The 22,028-nt window shown below is 50.3% G+C and overlaps 1 protein-coding gene across 2 annotated transcripts; it reads right to left on the bottom strand.

Moving 5' to 3' along the window:
- Positions 1–11,671: 11,671 nt before the first annotated feature.
- On the bottom strand, positions 11,672–20,577 carry GPX4 (glutathione peroxidase 4). 2 transcript variants are annotated; one of them, XM_069102028.1, is made up of 7 exons: positions 20,420–20,577; positions 14,726–14,820; positions 14,312–14,456; positions 13,917–14,068; positions 13,583–13,607; positions 12,154–12,213; positions 11,672–11,912 (listed from the first exon to the last, which is right to left on the bottom strand). In XM_069102028.1, the coding sequence occupies exons 1-7, from the start codon at positions 20,501–20,503 to the stop codon at positions 11,880–11,882; spliced, it is 594 nt and encodes a 197-aa protein (XP_068958129.1). In that variant the 5' UTR covers positions 20,504–20,577; the 3' UTR covers positions 11,672–11,879. The 2 variants fall into 2 exon arrangements, with proteins under 2 accessions (XP_068958129.1, XP_068958128.1); XM_069102027.1 differs by having other exon boundaries at positions 12,075–12,213.
- Between the last annotated feature and the right edge of the window lie 1,451 nt (positions 20,578–22,028).

Consider the following 22,028-nt stretch of genomic DNA (forward strand, 5'->3'; position numbering starts at 1 on the left):
TGGCAACATTTTGGTTATTGCTGATGAGGAGTCAAGGACAGTAATAAGGCTGTGAGCGTCAGTGATTAGGAGGGTGGTGGTGCCCTGAACAGTGATAGTGAAGTTTGGAAAAGGGCAGAGTTCAGTTTGGGACAGGTGAAGTTTAAGGGGTCTGCAGGAAATCCAGGTCAAGGTGTCCTATGGACAGTTGGAGACGGGAGACTTGCAGTCAGCTTGGAGATTAGGGTTCAGTAAATAGAGCTGAGAATCGTCGGCATCAAGGAGATAAATCTCCAGGAGCTGAGATCACCAAAGTGACTTGACTCCCCCATACCTGGAATGCTTTCCCTCCCCATCACCTCCTGGCATCCTTTAAGCCTCAGCTAAAATCCCACCGTCTCTACAGGAAGCCTTTCCCAATCCCTCAATTCCAGTGCATTCCCTCTTCTAATTATTTCTGTCCCCACCTTTTAAATCATGAGCTCCGCAAGAGCACAGTCTATCCTTTGTCTTTCTTGTGTCCCCTGCACTTAGCACAGGGTGTGGTATAGAGTAGTCACTTCATGTTTCCTGACTGACGAGTGGGGATCATAGAGGGAGAAGAGAACAGAGCCAAGGACGACACTTTAGGGGACACCCATGATTAGCAGTTGAGTCTGGATGAAGATCCAGCAAAGAAGTGAAAATTGGAACTGGGAGAGAGAAATGTCAAGAAAACCTAGAGAAAAGCATATCAAGAAGAAAACAGAGATCAACAGTGTCTTCAGCTGCAGAGAGGCCACAGAAGGATGAGGACTGAGGAAAGGCCACTAGGTTGGTGGTCCCTGGTAACTGGATAGATCTCTAGTTGTCCATCCCCAATCTAGTCTCATCACTAGAAAGCAATAGGACCCATTTCCCATCCAGCTTCAGTAGGGGGAAAGTTTCCTTCTTAGGAAGTGAACAGCTGATCAAAAAGATAGCGTCCCACAATAGTATTTGGACTTCTGGACCATGACTTAAAATATATTAATATCCTTGGCTCTTGGCCAGAGGTAGAGTGAACCTACAAAAGACTGGTAGAAATGTATTTCCTACAAGTCTTCCAAATTTAGTCCAAAAAGCCATAAATTTAAAAGCATGGAGGAGAGATAGATAAAGCAGAGTTAAAGTATAGGAAGATTAGCAGTCGAGATGCACAGAAATTCACAGGAAAAAAAATCCTAGAAAGGAGCTAGCCAAAAGCCTGTGAGCTCTGGTGTCTAGAGAAATGGAATCGTGTGGATAACAAGCAATCTAACATATAAGTTTAACCCCCATTGGATAAGAACTGCCTGGAACATGGCTCTAGAAGGCTATACTTTTTCCAAAAGGATCAAACTAAGTAAAGGGTCTGGTAGCCAGTGGGAGGGGAGAAAGGATGGCATAAATGCCAGATATTAAGAGCATGAGCATTTGGGTGACCAATGAGGAAGCAGAAACAAAAGAGAGAACATTCTACAGACCGCCATGACAGAAAGAGGAAATTAATGAGTTCAAGAAACAAGCCTGGCACAGGCTTGCTGTGATCATATTGGGCAATTTCAGGTCAGTTCAGACAGCCTTTTTTCAGCAGAGACTGAGCAAAGGCTCTGTGCTAGATGTTAAGGATTTAAGACAAAAAAAAAAAAGGCTTTGTCCCCAGGCACTTCCGTGATATCTATCTGCCAAAGCCAGCTCTCTGTCAAAACCAGAGGAACTTCGAAAATAGAGTAACTCATTGCTGATAAAGAAATGATGGGGAGGGGTGGCTAGGTGGTGCAATGAATAGAGAACTGGCCCTGGAGTCAGGAGGACCTGAGTTCAAATCCAGCCTCAGACACTTGACACACTTATTAGCAGTGTGACTTTGGGCAAATCAATTAACCCCAATTGCCCTCCAAAAAGCAAAAAAAAAGATGGGGAGGGGCATGGAGGGCAGAGCCACCACCCCATCATAGAAATGATAGAACAAAGGAAAGCTAGGCACCCTAGATTTGGGGAAAGCATATTTCAAATAGCTAATAAAATCGAATCCAAAAAGATTAACATTCTGTGAATGCCCAGGAGGGATGGGTGGATGGCATGATTTTAGGAACCAACATCTGAAGACAAAACCAGTGACAGTGAGGAAAAAGGAGAGGTGTCTGACAAGGCTATTACGGATACACAGGGAACTCACTGACCAATTTAGATTTTTATAAGACACATACAGGAGATGAGAGCAAGGGTAGGCATAGCAATCAACCTGCTTTAAATAGGTACTGTGTGCCAGGCCCTGGGTTAAGTGCTGGCAGTACAAAGTCAAAAGTGAAATTGCCCATGTCATCAAAGGCCTTACATCCTGGGGGAAGACGACCTGTACATATAGAAACAAATGTGTGCAAAATAAATACCTAAACACAAGATCATTGGGGGAGGGGGGTGATCAAGAAAGAAAATGATGCTTGAGCTGAGAGCTTGAAGGAAATGGGGGGGATACTAGGGCAGATAAGAGGAGAGAATATATTTCATGCAAAGACATAGGGCCCAGATTTTTGGTGTCACATGAGGAATAGCAGTAAGGCCAGGTTGGCCAGACTGGAGAACACAAAACTGGAAAGGTAAGTTGGGGCCGAGCTTTGATGTGCCAAATGGAAGATTTGTAGTTGGCCTTGGAGGGAATAGAGCTGCTTAAAGTTGATTGACTTGTGGAGTGAAATGGTTGGCCTTAAACTTTAGGGAAATACCTTTGCCAGCTGTGTAGAGGATAGATTAGAGAGAGGAGAGGCTGGAAGAGAGACCATTTAGGAGCTATTGGAATGGTCTAGGCAATAAGTGATAGAGTCATGTGAGTAGAGACAAAGGAATGGATTCAAGAGGTGTTTCTGGGATAGAATCAGTGAGACTTAGCAACTGATTGGGATAGTAAAGAGTCAAAAGCTCAGATACTTGACACTAGCTGTGTGACCTTGGGCAAGTCACTTCTTAACCCGGATTGCCCTGCCTTCACCCCTCCAAAAAAAAATAATCAAGAGATAACTCAGGTTGAAGACCTATATGAATGGAAGGACAGTGGTGTCCTCAACAGAAACAGTTTGGGGTAGAGGGGACAATTTGAGGGCCAGTCATAATCGCTGGTTTTGACATGCTGAGTTTGAGGGGCCTATGGGACATGCAGTGCAAAATGCCCATTAGGCTGTTGGCGATACGGAATTGGAGCTCAGGAGAGACTAGAATTGAGTCTATAACTCTGAGAGTCATCTACATAGAAACATTTAATTAAACACCAAGCACACTTCCCTTCACCAGTGTAGGGAAAAGAGATTCCAAGACAACCTTGAGGCTCAGTTACAGTCAGTCCAGTGAGAGAAGAACCAAGGGGGAACCCTTTTGTTAAAATCTAGGAAGATGCGGGAAGAAAGGGTGAGCAACGGCGTCAGATACTGCTGAGAGGTCAGGTCAGGAAGGACGATTGGGGAAAGGCCCTCAGATTTGGCTATCCAAGAGATCATTGCTAACTTTGGAGGGAGCAGTTTCAAATCAGGGTGAAGCTAGAAGTGAGATTGCAAAGGGCTGAGGAGAGGAGAGGGGGCAGAAGCAATGAGAATGGCCAGCTTGGCTTTTTGGGTTGTTTTTTTTTTTTCGTAGCTGTTTCAGAGTTTGATTCTGAAATGGGAGAGAGATAGGGGATGAGAGTATGGGGGACTCGAGTTGAAGGGTGTGTGTGTGCGCATGAAAGGGCTAGCCATTTGTGGAGAAGGAATCAGTAGATAAGGAGAGATTGAATTGGATATGGGAACAAAGAAGAGGGAGGATGGGATTAAGGATACAGCTGGAGCGTTTGGCCTAGGCAGAGAAAACAGCCACTTCACCAGAGACTTGAATGAAGGAGGAGAGAATGGAGATGATGTCCAGGGGTTTTGAAATGCAAAGCAGGAGAGGAGAGAGCTAAGAGCCTCGGTATTCTCAGCAATGTGGTCCTCAGCTCTTAGGGGATGGGAGAGAATGGTATAGGAGGCTAGAGGAGGAAAGAGAAGGTGGGAACAGCCACTGTATTGAGTGATTGACAACAAGCAGTGAGAGCGGGTCTAGATAACATGAATTTACAGTGGACGCGTTCAGCACAGTTGGGCGGTCTTTCTCCAGGTCCATTCAGCAGCATATGTTCAGGGCAGAGGAGACAGATGGTGAGGAGTCATCCAGGGTCGAGGTTTGGTAACACAAATGATAGGCGAGAGTGGGGGAGCAGAAAAGGTGGGGGCAGGGATTCCAAGGTCTAAGACAACGGAGTTGATCTAGTAAATTCTAGGGTCCGGAAGGGAGGAAACCAAAGCCAGAGAAGGGGTGACGATGCCCTGGGAGAGCAGTGAGGAACTGGGAGGGTTATGGTGAGGGTGACAATGATACTAATAGCAGCCACTATATGCCAGTGCTTTACAAATAGCTCGTTTGGTCCTCACAACTCTGGGAGGCAGGTGCTGTTATCCCTTTTTTATAGTCGAGGGATAGAGGTTAATTGACTTGCCAAAGGTCACACAGCTCTTATCTCTGGTCTTGCTCTTTCTGCTACACTGCCCTGCTGAGGAGGGGGTGGTAGGAGCTAGCAAAGGTAGGAAAACAGGTGTTGAAATCTCAACTTCAAGCCACAGTCCACTTTGGACACTGCCTAGAACCTATGAAGAGGAGTGAGTAATGAGAAATGAGGTTGAAAAGCAGTTTAAAGCCAAATTAGACAGACTCTATTGAAGTCCAGGTCAAGGACTTTTCATTTGATCTTCAAGGCACTAGGGAGTCATTGAAGGTTTTTGAGCAGGTGGGTGTCATGGTCAGCTCCATGGACCTGGACCTGAGGAAGGCTATTTTTGGTAGCCTGTAGATGATAGATGAGAGAGAGGATATCCCACAAGTATGGAGGCAGGTGAGGTGATGACAGCCCTCACTATGAGTGGAGAGAAAGGGATATGTGGTAGAGGGAGAATCAAAGATGTTTGATATGGAAATAAAGGGGAAGTGAATAAACATTTATTAAGCTCCTGCTGTGCTTCAGCATTTGCTAAGCACTTTACAAATGTTATCTCCCTTGAAATGAAGAGGGAGAGGGAAGGATCTCATGACACACACTTTGATGGCTGGAAAGATGGCTGGCAGCCTTGGCTAGGAGTAGTGAAGTTTGGAAGAAGTGGGGGACAGGTGAGGAGGGGAAAGAAAAAGGACGTCTCTTTCGGACAAGTTGGGCTTGAGCTCCCAGAAATGGCCAATGGCGGGCACTTGACTGGAGCTCATGAGAGAGAGGTTAGGGCTCTTTTTATAGGTTTCAAAGTCACATTATGTAGAGATGACATTGAACCTATACAATTAGACGAGATTATCAAAAGAAAGAGAATATTGGGAGAAGAAGAAGAAAGGAGGAAGGTGTGGGATGAGGATGGAAGAGTATAGGAAGTGACTACATTTTTTTTAAGAACATAATTTAGTGGATAGATCATCAGTCCTGGAGTCAGGAGGACCTGAGTTCAAATGTGGCCTTAGACACTTAACACAAAAACTAGCCATGTGACCTTGGGCAAGTCACTTAACCCCAATTGCCCTACCTTCCCCCTCCAAAAAGCAAAAAAAAAAAAAAAGACATTAAAAAGAACATCATTTATATATGTATAAATTATATGTGTGTGTGTGTGTATTTAAGAAGTCCCAGGACCCCCATGCTTAGGAGGCAAGAGATGGAAGAATGATCCTTATCATCACCAAGCATTTTTTATGAACCTACTATGTGCCAGGAACTGTGCAAAATGCCAGGAATACAAAAAAAAAAAGGCAAAAACCACCATCCCTGCCCTCAAGGAACTCACAGTCTAATAGGAGAGAAGACATACAAACAGCTATGTACAAACAAGATATCTATCAGATAAATTAGGAATGAAGTCAGAAGGTAGGCACTAGTAGGTTGGGGAGCAGGGGTGTGAAAAAAGTTACAGAGATGGGAGATGGACTGTCCTCTGTGTGTGTGTGTGTGTGTGTGTGTGTGTGTGAGAGAGAGAGAGAGAGAGAGAGAGAGAGAGAGAGAGAGAGAGAGAGACAGAGAGACAGAGAGACAGAGAGAAGGGGGAGGGGGAGAGGGAGGGAGAGAGAGATTGAGGAGGGAGAGGAGGGAGAAAAGTGGAGAGGGGGAGGGGGAGAGAGGAGGGGAGGGAGGGAAGGAGACAGAGGGGGGAGAAAGGGAGAGAAGTGGAGAGAGGGGAGAGAGGGAGGGAGAAAGTGGAGGAGGAGAGAGGGGGAAAGGGAAAGAGAAGAGGGGAGGGGGGAAGGAGAGGGAAAGAGAGAGAGGAGAGAGAGAAAGAGGGAGGGAGAGCGCAGAGAGCAGAGAGAGAGGGAGGGAGAGAGAGAGGGAAGGATAGAGAGAGAGGGGGGTAGAGAGAGAGAGAGAGAGGGAGAGAGAAAGGGAGAGGGAGAGGAAGGGAGGGATAGAGAGAGGGGGGAGAAAGAGAGATGTCATGGAGTCATGAAGATGGCGCAGGTGAGGGGAAGTGTGGGCTGAGACCCTCCTGGGGGTGACTGAGGTAGAATGGAGATGGCAGTCCCGGGTGTTTGAGAGGTTGAGCAGTGAGGAGGTCGAGGGTTCAAGTTGGCATCAGCATGACTTTTGAAGCTCCCAAACATGAGGACAAGAGCTATCAAGAAAGACTCCAAGGCCAGGGAGGCAACTTCGTAAGAAAGAAGAGTGACTTTGGCAATAGATCTTTTCATCTGGTTCAAAAACCAACCAAACATTCATTTGGTGCCTGCGGTGTGTTGGACACTGGGGGCGTGAGAGATGCAAAGACAAGAGTCATCAGTGGCTGCCCTCTGAGCGCTCACAGTTATCCTGCTGCTGAGATGGAATGCCAACACAGATAAATACAAGGCAATCTTGGGAAGGACAGAGCGTTTAGAAGAAGGGGTGGTGGAAGGCTTTGAAGAGACTTCTGAGCTGAATCTTCAAGGAAAATAGGAAGAGATGTCGGGGAGTGCATTCCAGACGTGGGGGATCAAGCAGCTGCATGGAGAGAGGAGCTTGGAATGTGGCCCTGAAGAAAGACTGCTAGGCGTTCGTTTGGAATAGGATTGTCGAAAGAGGAATTAACGGGAGAGAAGGCTGGAAAGGGGGACTGGAGCCGGATGATGGAGAGTCTTCATTATCAGGCCAAGAACTGTTAAAAACGATTCTGTTTGTGCCTGGGATGAGTGGGAAGGTGGTGAAATGTCCTCGAATAATAAGAAGATTTGGAAGAGAGAAGGGTGTAGGCGAAACAGCGAGGATGAGTTCTGTTTTAGACTCGTTCGTTACCTTTTGAGATACTCATGGGACATCAAGGTGGAGATGTCCAAGAGGCAAGAGCTCAGAAGAAGGATTAGGGCTGGATATATAGAAGTTGGAGTTATCGACAGAGAAATGATAATTGGACCCATGAGGGGTGATGAAATCACCACGAGACAAAGTGAGAACAGGGCATGATCACGACCGAGCCTTGAGGGACACCCATGTTTCAGGAATGGAAAATGTTTGGCAAATCAGAAAAGGAGTCTGAAAAGAAGTCAGGCAGAACCAGAGGAGGGCAGTGCTGTGGGAGCCAAGGAGAAGCCAAGGGGGAGGGATGCAGAGACGGTGAGGAGGGCTGAAAAAAGAGGCATTCAGAGAAGCATAAAAGGTTGCCTTGCAGCAGTGAGATGGAAGATATGATCAGAAAAGGGAATTTCTGAGCTAGAGGGGAGGAAAGTAGCAGTGATGGATGGGGAGATACCTATGGGAAGGGCCCCTACATGGCCAAGTCAGAGCAAAGATGTAGGTCACAGGAATGGAAGAGGTTGAACAGGGAGGCCAAGGTATGTTGAAAAGGCAAGTGGGCAGGGGGGAAAGGGTGCAGAGGGAGACAGTGAGTTCCTTATAAAAGGAGCAAAAGGCAGCTAGGAGCACCAGCCCTGGAGTCAGAGGTCCTGAGTTCAAATCCGACCTCAGACACTTAACACACACACACACACACACAAAACTAGCCGTGTGACCTTGAGCAAGTCACTTAACCCCAATTACCTTCCAAAAAGCAAAAAATAAAATAAACATTAAAAAAGGAGCAAAAGTGATTTAGACAGATGGAGTGACCTTAAAGGAAGAAGAGGGTGAGAGTGATAATCCAGGTCTCATGGAAGCCAACCCAGCCCAGCCCAGTGTCAGGGATCGGAGACAGGAGCCAATCCACAGAGGGCAGCCAGGGATGGAATCTTTATTAATGCCACATGATGTCGGCAAGAGCAAGTGATGAAGAAATCTAGGGTGAAGAGGGATCCCAGAGGGCAGAAGGAGGCCGAGAAGAGCAGAGGATGTGGACTGTGGAGGGAAAGGACTGAGGTGGATAAGGAGGAAAGCAAAGGGACAGATAGCACTAAGTATTTTTGACTCAACAGGGAGTGACTATGAATCAGAGGGAGGAGAGAGGAAGGCGGGGGCTCACTACAATAGAATGGGGGCTTCCGCCCTCCAGGGTCCTTGGAGGACTGAGCATGGAGTTGTTGCAGGGGTGAAGACATTAGTTTCCATGGGAGTGACAAAATCCCAACCACAGAGAGTTGGAAGGCGTGGATATCTCAGGGAGTTCTGTGTCAGTAAATAATATCTCATGATCAGGTCCCCTGAGCCAGACTGAACTCATTTTGTAGCCTTATGCCAAGATGGTGAGAAATGAAGCACACCCAAAAGATACTACGTGGAACAAGCATTAAGGTCCTGATATGAATCCCTGGGAAGTGCAGGTCCTCTGGTGCCTCTGGGTCCAAGGTTCAAATCTCAGACGGTTCTGAGACATTGGCTGCAAACCCTGATCAGAGAGTGGGTCCTGAATGAACTCAAGTTTAGTGCTAAGTCCTTGGCCTCATCTAAAAGTGGTCGACAAGGCATACCCAATACCCTGCATATGGAAGGACTACTTGAATCCAAGAAAGCACTGGACTTTCCTGGGGTTTCTGGACTCTAGCAAATTCCAGCCAAAAAAAAAAAATCTTCCCCCTTTGCCTAGAGGTGATGCCCAGGTGATATTCTCATACTCTCCATATCTCCTGAGGTCAGGCTGAGTCTCCTAGAAAGAGAAAGGAGCCTCTTGACATGCTATGGGCTTGGCTTAGAATCCTCTACCAGTGCCATACTTTTAAAGCCTTATTTTCTGAGTGCTTTTAAGGAGAACTGATGGCTACCCCTTGTAAGGGATTGCCATATGCTGACTGACACTGCCAGGTCAGGGAATCCCTAGAGTGTAACAGACTCTTCCAGTCAGGAGATCACTGACAGAACAATGATACTTTGGTCACAGTATGTGACTTGTTTCAGAGGCTCCTGCTTGACACAAAGGTCCAGGGGCAACATGGAAACCTCTAAACTTCCTTGGCCCATTCTTTACGGCACCTCCCCTGTGAAGCCCCAATCAACCTCTCAGTTCCCAGATAAGAGAATGAAGACCCAAAGAGAAGGGCTTGACCCACGCTCATTTAGTCAGCAGCAGAGCTAGGACAAGACTTTGGGTCTCTGGGCTCCCAGTTTAGGGATTATGGGTAATGCCTTTGTCACTTTGTCCCTGATGACTCTAACCTGGTAAAGGGTATGGCCATCATCCACACTGCTTATAATTTAGTAAGAAGTGATCTCAAAGGAGACCGATGACCTCATTTCGACACAAGTTGGCAGGCTGAATGACAAGGGAATGTGGCTCTGGTTAGTCTGACCATTGGCCCACATTCTAATCTGACTTGCTAGGCTCAGAGCCCTGTAACCTTGAGGCCTTTTCTTGCCAGGCTCCTACTCAGGCCTGGGTCTTGTTTTGCTGGAAAGAGAGGGAAGGTGGTATCAAATTTAAATGGGCATTTTCTTGGGACCTGTTTCCAAACCTCCTTGAGTGCTGCCCTTCCACAGCTCACTGCCTTGGCTCACCTGGCAGATGTCACCACAATAACCACCCCCCACCCCCCCAGCCTAAACTGAGTTTGTTCTCCTACCTTGCCCAGGTGGACAAATTCTGAGAATCTACCTTCTCCCTTTGCCAAGTGATACTTGGACCTCATCCCACTCCTGGCCTGCCTCTACTGCTTCCTGTCCTGTGGGCCCTGTACAAATGGCAGGGGAGAGGCAGCATTAAGCCTTGGCATAGGTCACCTCTGGCCTATTCACCCGCAGCATCATGGCCAAATGCACAACGAGTCAGGGCGCTCAGTCAGTGGGACAGAAGCCGGGGTTGGGCAGCAACAGCCTGCAATTGCCTTTGGGGGACAATATACAGGACTAGCCCTATTTATGGGGGTGAGGGGAAAGAGGTGGGGCCTCAAGATGCCTCCCTGAAAGTCACTCCTGGGGGGTTTCTGGGGTAGGGGTTCCTAAGCTGCGCTTAGGGAACAAGGATCTTTTAATATCAGAATAATCATATTTCGAGAGAAATTTCCTTTGTAATTCTCTGGATTTTCTTTTATGCATTTTATTTCATGTTTTCCCAGACTGACTGAGGGATCCACAGAATCCATGGGCTAGAGACACAGAGCAGGGCACAGAACCCGTGTCCTTGACACCTGCACTGCCCAAGGTTCCGATTCTGCCTCCCACCCATACGAGGCACAAGAACCAACCAGGAGGACAGGGTGGCCAGGTGGCACCATGAGTAAAAGCACCAGCCCCAGCGTTGGGAGACCCAGGATCTGTTCTGGCCTCAGATACTTGGCACCCACACAAAAATAACTGGCCGTGTAACCTTGAGCAAGTTACTTAACCCCAATTGCCTTAAAAAAAAAAAAAAAGAACCAGGAGGGTCCATGTCCTCCCCCTTGCCAGCACAGTTCCCTCTCCGGCAGAGGGAAAGAGCCACCACTCCCCATCATTAACCAACGTTGAGATCTGAATGAAGGCTTCAGCCACATCTGAGATAGACCCTGAAAGACTCCTTCCTCCTTTCTGAGAAGGCTCACAAGCAAAGCTCTAAGCCTGGAAATCCAACTTCTTTATTTACAAGTGAGGAAACTGAGGCCTGGGGCTCAAGGAAGTACGTGCACAGCCCAGGTTTGAGCCAAAGTCCTCTGGCCTATGGCTCCAGTGCCCTTCCCCCTATGCCCAGTGTTGGCTGCAGGCAAAGTTACCGGGTTGCTTAACACTAAAGTGATTCTTGGTGACAACAAACAGAAGAGGGGAGGGGAACCAGTGGGGAGGCCAGGAGGGGCAGGGAGCCAAAGGCCTGCTCAGCCCAGCCTGAGAGGAGGAGCGAGTGCAGATTAAGCTCCCTCCTCCCTTCCCTGGCACTGGCTTAGGCCAGGCTGCAGCCTTCTCAGAGGCCTCTTCATGGCAGGAAGCAGGAGATGCTAAGCCTGAGGCAGCGGCTTTGAATGCTTCCTCCCTGAGGCTCCCAGCCCCCAGGCACCAGGCCTTCAGCAAAGCCCTTCCCTCCCAACCATTCAGCAATATAGCTGGGAGAAGGCGAGCCCCATTTTACAGAGGCGGAAATGAGCAATGAGACGGGGCAGTCATTTTTCCAAAGTCATCCCAGAGCAAAGCCAGAATTAGAACACAGGGCCCCTGCTTCCTTTTTTAAATTACCATTATTTATTCTTAGTTTTCAACATTCACTTCCACAAGGTTTTGAATTCCCAATTAGGGCTCCTGCTCCTTGAGCCAGGGATCAAATCAGGGCACCACAGAACAAGACCTGAGCCAGAGTTACTTTTAACTTTTTATTCCAATGAATGAGCCAGGGGCTCGAGGCTGCAGGCTGTCGCCAGGGCCCCAGGGTCTTCCTCCGGCGGAGATGCACGCCCAGTTGTCGGGTCTACCTCACCAGTGACCTGGTTTGAAGGCAGACCGTCATTGGTGCCGGGTGGAAGACTCTGAGGATCAGGAGAGACAGGTGCAGGAAGGGAGGGGGGAACTAGAGGTAGCAAGGCAGGTCCTTCTCAATCACCTGGAGGAAGAACAGAGAGAAGAAGGCTCAGAAGGCATGGGGAGCTCTTCCTGCTAGTCTGCTGGTAAAGGCCTGGCCTCCTAAGCCAGACTGAGACTAGCTCCTATGGGCACAGACAGGCCTGCCCCAACCCACAGCCCCGAGGTCTGCTGGGGAATATGCCTCTCCTCCTTGAATTTGCCTGGGAAGTACTGGGGAAAGGCCACATGGCTTTGCTCAGGAGGAAGGGGAGGACGCCTACCAGGGGCTCTTCCATGGGACCGTACCGCTTCACCACACAGCCATCTTTGTCAATAAGGAACTGGAAAGAGGAAGAGGAGAGCTATCAGGCAGGAGCCCACACAGGCAGAATCATGTGCCCTGCCAGGGGCAGCCCACCAGCTTTATGGGCCACTAAGTGCCTTAGAGGTGGCAAAGGGGGTCCCATCCATCCCACCATGGGGCAGATCCTGACTGCCACCAAGGGAGCCGCAAGGCCACACTGCTTTCCCTCTTTGATAAAGAAGCAGGGCCCTGGAGAAGGGAAGCCACTTGCACCAAAGGATACTAAGCAGCAGGGCCAGGCCTTGTGATGACCAGGACCCCAGGCCCTCTTTAGAGCTCAGCCAGGTGAACACTCATTTTGCAAATGAGGAGAGTGAGGGCCAGAGACAAGTGACTTGCCTCACAGGGTTAATGCAGAACCAAGTCTCACATTCAGGGCTTTCCCCACTCTCCCTTCATTTCCTACTGGGCCACCAACCTCCCTGGCCCTGCCCAGCCACCTGCCGTTGCCACTAGCTCAGCTGCCTCCCCCTCACAGTATCAGAGCTGAAAGGGGCCTCAGTAGTCGCCTAGTCCAACCTACCCATAACAGACCCAATCGCAGCCCTTCCAGTTTTAAACCTATGAGCCCGTAAAGAAAACCCCCATCACGACATGGCTGACAGTCAGGCCTTCACCGTGGCTTGAGGACCTGCCAAAACAGACCGTTCTACTTCCCAGACAGTTAAATGCTGATGGACTTTGTGAGGCATCGGCCAAAAAGAGGAATAATGTAACCTTGCTTTTCATCCTGTTTCCAGTATGTCTATTAGCTAGTCAAGGAAGCTGTGAATTAAGTTTTTTTCCTTGGGAGGTTCAGCAGAAGAGCCAGAGTCAAGTCCCAACACCAACCATCCTAGTTCTCGGGACAAGTTCTATAAGCTAAGCATCAGTTTCCTCACATGTAAGATGGGGCTGTCACCACCCTGACATTCTGTCCCGAGAGAACATCAGCTCCTTGGGAACAGGCTGTTTCATTTTTGCTTAACTGTGTCCCGCACACAGTAGGCTCTTAATAAATGGGAGCTGGTTGGCTGATCACTCCCACTCCCTACCTCTAGCGCTATTAAGAGGACTGAACAAAAAAGAACTGATTTGTAAAACAGGAAACCCTGGCTATGATTTCTACCACTGCTGCAGCTGAGCTAAGATCACTTGCATCTACTGAAACATTCACTTGTCACACCCATGTGAACACGAAGAGATCTACACGCTGGAACGTGGAGAGGGAGAGTGCTGGGAGAGAGCAGAGCAGGAGCCCCAAGAGGGAGCAGGGGCTGGGGGGAGGTGTGCAGGCTCAGTCACAGCCATTAGGTGACGGTGGCCCTCGCCACCCCTGCACCCCAGGACAACCAGGTGAGGCTTACCTTGGTGAAGTTCCACTTTATTGCACTAGGAAGGAAGGTGAACAGAAGCGTGAGGCCTCTAACAAGCATCCAGCCCACTACCCATTCCCAGTCACCTCATGGACTTAAGTGCCCTCCCTGCCCCCATCGGCCGCATATCTAGGCCTAGGTGAGCTGAGGCCTCATCCTTCTGGCCCTTCCCCCACCTCCCCCCCCACCCCAGCAGCCAAATTTCTAGGCCTAGATGAGCTGAGGTCTCATCCCTCTGGCTTTCCCACCCCCCACCTATCCCTCCCCCCACCTCCATCTCCTCCTCCTTGCCCCCAGGGCTCTTTCCCCCACAGCTGGTACTCACTTGCCCAAAATGCCCTTCCCTCTGGGTTGAATTTTCATCCATTTCCATAGGGGGTGGGCATCATCACCATTGACACATATTTTGCTGTACATATCAAACTTGACATTGTAGCCGGCAGCGAATTCTCGGATTTCTGCATTACTCCCTGGCTCCTGGGGGAGGAAGGGTGAAAGGGTACAGTTGGGCTAGGTGGAGGAGCTGGCTTTGATGCCCACAGTTGCAAGCAAGGAGCTCCTGCTCCTAAACACTTAATTTTGACAAGCTAATGCCCTTCCATTAGACCTATGCCTATTATTGGCTCCACATGGCCACTACCCAAAAGCCCATTCCTGCCAAAGGGCACCCTGGGGCTCCTGCCCTCTGGGGAGAGGCCCCCCCCCAACCCCTCTACCTACCTGCCTCCCAAACTGGTTGCAGGGGAAAGCTAAAATCCGTAAACCATGCTCAGCATATCTGGCGTGCAGGTCGACAAGCTGAGTGTAGTTTACGTCTGTCTTACCTCACTGGGAGGCTACATTGGTAACGATGCAGACATAGCCCCTAGAGGAGAGATGGGGGAAGCTTTCAGTAAGGGTGGCAGAGGCCGGCCCAGGCTGCATTCCCCAGAGGCCCGCCCTCTGTCCCCACACACTCTTGGCTCCTTGTGGGCTGCAGGTGCAGGACTCTGGCACGCCAGGCATCTGGGCGTGAGTGACCAGCTCAGGTTACAGAGCCAGCAGAATCATGACTGGCCTCAGGGAAAGCTCCACCCCTCCCCACCTCCAACCGTGGGATCCTGCCAGCCTCAGGCCAGACCTCCCTCTGCTCACCTGTACTTATCCAGGGACACTATGCGACCATCAATGTCCTTAGCAGAAAAGTCGTGCATTGACCTGGCACATCTCCAATCATTTCGGGAAGCGCACTGTAGGACAAAGAGAGGGTGCTGAGCCCCCCACGTGCAGTGCCGAACCAGGGCTCAGGGTCACTGTGTTACTCTTTGGGCTGGCAGCAGGATACATGAGAGGAGGATTGGGCCTAGAAGCATCAGGTTCAAATGCTGCCTCTGCTGCTTATGGTCTGTGTCTTCAGCCTAGGCTTCCTGGATCTCAGTTTCCTTCTCTATGAAATGAGGGGGGTGATGATTCCAGAGGACCCTGCCATCCCCTGATGGATGGGGAGGTTCTCAAGGTGCAGAAGGAAACATGTTTTTTGGATGTGGCAAATGCAGGAAACTGCTTTGCTTGACTATGCAAATTTGTTATTTCTTTAAATTGATATCTTTAAAAAAAAATATCACCGTATCTTCCCCTGGTAACCCTCCCCCCCTTACACCCCTCCCCCCATCCCATATAATACTATCTTTTAAAGATAAAAAAGAGAGGAACAAAAATCATCAAAACTGATCAATATATCGGAAAAAGTCTGAAAATATGTGCAATATACAATGCTTATGGGTCTCTCCTTTCTGCAAAGGGAGGGTTGTGGTGGGTAGGGGTCTTCTCATATCTCTCACCTTGCAAATCAGACTATGTTATAAGGATTTGTTTTTCTTTTTCTTCAGTGGGGAAAGGAGAGAAAAGTAATGCTTGTTAATTGAAAACAAAATACAAATTAAAAGCAGAAAAGAGACTGGTAGAAGTGGTACTTAGGAAAGAGGGGTTGTGGGGGTCAAGACCCCAGCAAAGCTCATGCCAGCACCAGGGCATAGCCCACAAGAGGGCCTCCCCTTCTCCCATTGGCCCTTCCTGAGGCTGGATGGAGTTCAGAGTTAGGTGCAGACCATCCCACCTTGGTACAAGATAAGCTTCTTAAGGCTGGTTTCAGTCTGGGGCCTGTCTCATGCTTGGCCCAAAGCAAGTCCTAATAATCACTTGCTGAATTAAAACAAGGGAGCCCCGGCCTCCTTGGCCTCAGAAGTCCCTGGCAGCTCTGACACCGCAGACCTTTTCACTAGAATTACCCTCCCCCCAGACTGCTCTTTCTGTGAAGCTGCTCCCTATATCGTGGCCTCTCTCCTTTCTGGGAGGGTCTCTGCTGGAGAGCAGCCATGGGGCATTCCACTCCCCAGCCTCAGAAGAGGCTGCCCAGATAATCTCCCTTTTCTCCTTCCCCCAGCCTACCGATGAGCTCAACTGTACGCAGGCTTGTCTCTCCCACAAAGACAGGGCACACCGCCACATCATGTGATGGCTGGAAGCGCTCTCTCACAAGGCAGGCCACTCACACACTGCACCACCTACGTGCACACTTTTAAGAAAGATCAAAATGTTGATTTTCAAATCCGAGTTGAAAGGGCTCTGCAAGGTCACTGAGGTTGACCTGAGTATCATATTCCTGACAGCCACAGGGCAGGGTTAAGCAAGGCAGGGATCTCTAACTGGGGAAGGAGGGAGGGAGGACCCTGGCCCCAGCTGCTGACTTTCACTGGGATCCAGGACATGAAGCCAGGGAAAGAAGAGGGCCTTGGGCAGCTCCATCTCCTTCCCGGCAGCCAAGCTCAGCAGGGCCCTAAACTCGTAGAACGCTAGAGCGGGGACCAGTCAGGTAGGCAGTGAGAGCCTGTCTGGGCACTGTGCCCCCCACCTTTGTTTCTGAGAACTTGGCAAAGTCTCTGGGACTGGAGCAGATGATTTCTTTCCATCATCAAGAGGTAGCATGATGTAACAGAGAGGGCTGCCCTTGGAGCAGGAGGACCTGGTTTCCAATCTTGCCTCAGTCATTTACTACCTAAATTACCCTCAGGGGGTCACTGAACCTCCCAGCCTCAGTTTCCCCATCAGTAAATGGGGGCTACATATGTACCACCGACAGTTTGATCCTCCTGACAATCCCGAAAAAGTCAAGCGCTCTGAAACCTTAAAAGGATGGGGTCTGGACCTAGGATTTCACTTGGCTGGGGAACTCCAAGATGAGGAAACTATGTAACATGTAGCCTTTGCTGCTCACAGCACTGGAAGAAGGACTTGAACCTAGGCCCTCCTGGCTGGCAGGCTCCAAGGCCAGCTCTCTCTCCAAGCTGTCATAACAGCCTGTGAAGGACAGTCAAGCCTGAAAACCTTATTACGTAAGTGTTTCAGGCCAGTTCCACTCACTTCTAGGATACCCGGGTGCTCCTTTCCAGGGACATTAGGGGGTTTCCATAGTGCAGGAACAGTCTGAGAGCCAGGATGGGCCACAGGAGGCAGAGAGTTCCCGAGAAAAGACTGGAGCCAGAGGCCCTTGAGGCACCAAGCCAAGTTCTGCCTAGGCCTTTGGGCCCCAGCCCCTTTCACTGATTCCAGGCTGTTTCCTTACTAGTAAAAATGAAGCCTTTCCATTTGGCTTGTAACATAATGCAGCTGAAAGCAACCTCAAAGATGGTCTAGGCCAGTTTGACCCCCACCTTTTAGACACAGGAATCATCTTCAGGCTCTAAATCCCACAACCCCAGGAAACCGAGGCTTCGAGGTTAGAGGATTTCCCCAAAGTCACACAGCTGTTCAGGACCAGAGGCAGGAGACCAGCCTAGGCCCTGATGCAGCCAGAGCCCTTTGAGGCAGGTGGATCCTGCCCACGCCAACAAAGGCTCACAGCATCCACACTGACCCTCTCACTTTACAGAGGCCAGTCAATAAGCAAAGCACCCACTGTGTGCAGGTGCTGTGCTAATAAGCAAGGCTACAAAGAAAGGCAAAAGACAGGCCCTGCCTCAAGGAGCTCAGTCTAGAGGGGGGCAAGCTAAATGCAGCCCCACTAATGACCCTGCACAGGCGCGCGTGTGAGTATGTGTGTGTGTGTGTGCGTGCGTGCGTGCATGCGTGCAACTGTAAGGCCTCCTCCCAAGTGGAAGCTCCCAGAGAACAGGGCTGTTCCCATTTCTGTCTCTACACCCAGAGCTTGAGGGTGTCTGTCCCATAGCAGGTGGCACCTCCTCTGAGACTGCTTGTGGCCCCTGGGACCCAGTGCCTGGCATATCATAAAAACGTCACACACCTTAGCTGAACTGATCTGAATTAGTAGCAAGGCCAGGCCTGGAGTCTACATCGCCCCACTCCTAGACCAGGTCTCTTCATTCACTTGTCCTACAAACACGGACCTCAGGCAGTGCTCTGAGTCTGTCTCCCCTCAATGGGCCTATCTGGGGGGATGTTACCAAGGAAACGCCTCAGTGCCTGTCCTCTACAGTGGTCTGGCCAGCCCAAGCCTGGCTGGTCCTTGTGGTCTCCTCCTATGACCTCCCAAGCAGAGCAGAGCAGTTTCTAGAGAAATAGTGGACACACCCATAAGATTACTCCAGAGAGGAAAACAAACTCAAGTCTCAAAAATATTTATAAACTGGAGGCTAGAGTGTGCTAGGCCTGGCCCCAGCAGATGTTGGTGAAAACAGTCAGTCCAGGCCTAACGTGGGCAGGGCAGGGAACAGAGAGCTCCAGTCCTACAGATAGCCCAACTCAAAGTCCAGAACAGATGCCTTGTGATTCAAATGATTCAGCAGCCTCCCCTCTTACCTCAGAGCCTTCAAAACTGTCCTGTAAGTCCAGTTATCTACCCACACACTGGGAAGTAAGAGGAAGAGTCCTTGGGGCCCATCTCTAGGCAGCCACTCAATGCAGTTCAGTCAAGTCAATGTCATCAAGGCTAAGGATGTAGACATGAAAGGTTTAGCCAACTTTGGGCTTCTAAGGGTGGTCAATCTAGTGGGTAGAGAGAAGGAAGAGCTATGTACACAGAAGTACACACATAGGAACATGATTAGGTGCATAGGAAGGACTGAAAGAGTCAGAGAAGCAGGGTTCTAGTGGCCATCCATCAGGAAGGGCTCCGGGAAGAGGTGGCACCTAAGGTGGGCCCTGAAGGAAGAGAAAGATGTCAGTAGGCAGAGGTCCTTTGGACAGTGAAAAAAGAAGGACTGGATTGAGGGGAGGAGCCCTGGCAGGAAGACCACTTAGGAGGCTAATTACAACAGTCCAGGTGACCACAGCTGGGAGGTGGTAGTGGAGAGGAAGAAAGATGAGTTGATATCGTGGGGCCAAAATGGATAGGACTTAGTGACTTGACATGGGGACTGGGAGTGAGACAGAAGAAGCACCATAAACAGATGGAGGAGACACAGTATAGGGTGTTTTGTATTTTGGCAGAAAGGAGTTCAATAACAGTGCTAAAACACACTTTTGGGGGCCCATAAACACAAAATTAAGGCCAGTGGCCCTGCCTCCTAACCCAGAGGGACAGAGAGACCCAGCTCCCATGACAAAATCCTTGCCTTTGTAGACTTCAGAAACACTGCTACATTGTGCTAAGGTGCCCATCCCCATCACCCTCCCTCCCAATCCCGTTTCCTCCTCTCTTCTTAGCTTCCCTAGCCCAGGGCCAGCAGGACTGGAAGAATGTTGACAGTAAGTTAGAAGGGCTAGGGCCACCATTCTGCTTTTCGGGATGGGAAAACTAAGCCTCAAGAGAGGAAAAGGACTTGCCCAAGGACATAATTAAGAAAACCGCAGATCAAGGACTCATAAGATTGGTAAAATCTTAGACCTGAACCCCCCCCCCCCCATTTTACAGCTAAGGAGTTTCAGGCCCCAAAAGGTGAGGTTACAAAGGTCTTAGAGTTGGGGGAAGGGGGAGGAGGACCGGTCTGTGAACTTGGATGTAGAAAAAAGACATCTTTATTTTCAAAAGCTCATTTCCTGCAATTATTTAAAAACATCCTTCGGAGAAGGGGACCTATCCAGACTCACAGGGATCCAGGAAGCCACAAAAGATGGAGAATCTTGCCATAAGTGGAGTTAGAAGGAAGGGTCCTCACGGTCTTGAGACTCGCCCCTCATTTTAGGGAAAGGGAAAATGACGACCCAGGAGGTTAAAAGACTAGTCCCAAGTCGCACCTCAAGAAAGCATCAGACGAAGGAGCTGAAGCCAGGACCCTGCCTTCCCAGGGATTTAGGATCACAGCTCCGGATCGAAGTGACTCAGGCCACCCAGCCCAACCTCCCCACCTTTAACAGATTAGGAAACTGAGGTCCAGGGAAGTGAACGGGTTTGCCAGGGCCATCCCGCTGTCAGAGGGGGTCCCGCGACGCCCTGGTTAGGCGCTCCGGCGATCTCAGGGCACGCGCGGAAGGAACAAGCAAAAGAGTCGGCATTTGAACCCGCAGCCCCCTCCTCCTTCCCCTGCGCGGCCTGTCGGGCAGGAGGGGGGGGGGGGGGGGGGGGCTGGTCGCCCCTCCCCCTCCCGGCTCCGGCCTGGGAGAACAATCGCCCGCTGACTGCAGGAGCAGCCCCCTCCTCCAAGGCATCCCCCGGCCTCCCCTCCCCCCGCCGCCCCCGGCCCCGGGATTTGGGAAGGATCCCGAGCCGGGCCAGACCGAGGCTGGCTAGGGGCAGCTCGCGTCCGAGGGCCAGGGGGCCAGCGGGGCCGGGGGCTCGAGCGCTCTCCCCTAACGGCCCCGGGGGGCGGGGGTTGGGGCTTGATGGCCCCGCTCGGCCGGGCCCGGCTCCCCCCAACCTGCCCTCCCGCGGCCGCGCAGGGCTGCCAGGCTCACCATACTGCTGGAAAGGCCTGGGGCCGCCAGGGCTGCGCACAGTAGAGCTGGCTTCACCAAGCGGTACAGGCGGCTGAAACTCATTTCAGCGGTGGCGGAGGAGGCTCCTTCCCCAGAGGCGGTGCCCTCCCGAGCGCCCCAATCAACGCGCGCCCGGGGGGCAGGCCGTGCCGGATCGCCCCACCCTCAGGCCTTCAATCACTGGTCTGAATTGTGGACGGGCCGGATAGGCGGCTCTGACAGCCAATCAACAGGTCGGAGCTGCGGAGGGCGGGGCTTTGGGTTCGGGGGCGGGGCTAGGGTGTGGTCAGGAGTGGGGCGGGGCAGATTATGGAGACCAGCCAGGTCCGCAGAGCACCTGACTCTCAGCGTTGTCGTGGCCGCAGGGGATGATAGTGTCAGACTCGTGAGCAAGAGCGCTAGTCGGTCTAGGGACTGCGGCTGTAACTGTGCGGCTTATTTACATTTACCCCGACATTGTGCCCCAAATCCCCAACCAACCTGTCACCCAACTCTCCGGAAAACTGCCTTAGTTTCTCCCATAGACTCTACAGCCTATACCGGTCTAGTGGCCCCAGGGTGCAGTTTCAGCCTGCTTAATCTGCCTAATGATGATGCTGAAGGATAATTAGTTTATCAACTAAGGCACAAAGTCCAAGTGAGTTTTATCTGCACATGTTCCCAGCAAGTCCCGAAGGTTGACTCTCAGGCATTCAGGGCTACTAATTCCAGGCCCTCAGGCGCAAATCCTCAAACCGGCAGTATTTAGAGCTGGAGGGACCTTGAAGATTATCCAGTAATACCCAAGAAGCTTCATACCTTGGCCAGCCTCCTAGGGGGGAGGGGGAATCAATCCTTATATTGAGTATATTTGGCGAGTTTTGGAAAGGGCAGCTCCTGGGACCAGCAGAGACAGGATCAGGGTCTGGGGAACTGTTAAAGATTAGGTTTACAAAAGCTCTGGAACTGGGAGTTTTCTGTTAATTTAAATGTCTAGTTATTTTTCTCTTTAAATCTTTTTTTTTTTTTGCTATTTTTTGGAGGGCAATTGGGGTTAAGTGACTTCCCCAAAGTCACAGGGCTAGTAAGTGTGTCAAGTGTCTGAGGCTGGATTTGAACTCACGTGCATCTTGACTCAAAACAGAAACAGATCAAGTAGACAGATTTCAAACTGTCCAACCATTACATCCATACCCAATCAACATGTGGGTTTCAACATCTGGGTTTTTCAAAGGGGGGGGCCCCCTCTGGACAATGGCTTCCCAGAATCCAGATCAAATCACAGAACACCTCTCAAAGTGAGCCCCAAAACAAAGCTACAGATCAAGGCTTAGAGAATGTAACAACCTTATTGACTCACTGGCCAATCAAGAAGTATTTACTGAAAAACAAGCCTCCCACCCCAGGCTCCAGGTGCACTTTAGCCTAGGGGCAGGGAAGATCATTAAAATTTACATTCCCATTACAAGCCTGTGCTCTATTCACTTCACCACCTAGCTGCCCCTAGGTTAAATCTTCTTAATCTGTGTGTTTTCTGGCCCTTTACAAAATAAATCCTGGAAAACATACTCTTTTGGTCTGGACTGCGTAGTGTACCTAAGATTAAATC

This window comes from Petaurus breviceps, unplaced genomic scaffold, assembly GCF_028583685.1.
Source record: "Petaurus breviceps papuanus isolate PSGF00001 unplaced genomic scaffold, PetGlider_PUasm1.0 523, whole genome shotgun sequence".
Taxonomy (NCBI): domain Eukaryota; kingdom Metazoa; phylum Chordata; class Mammalia; order Diprotodontia; family Petauridae; genus Petaurus; species Petaurus breviceps.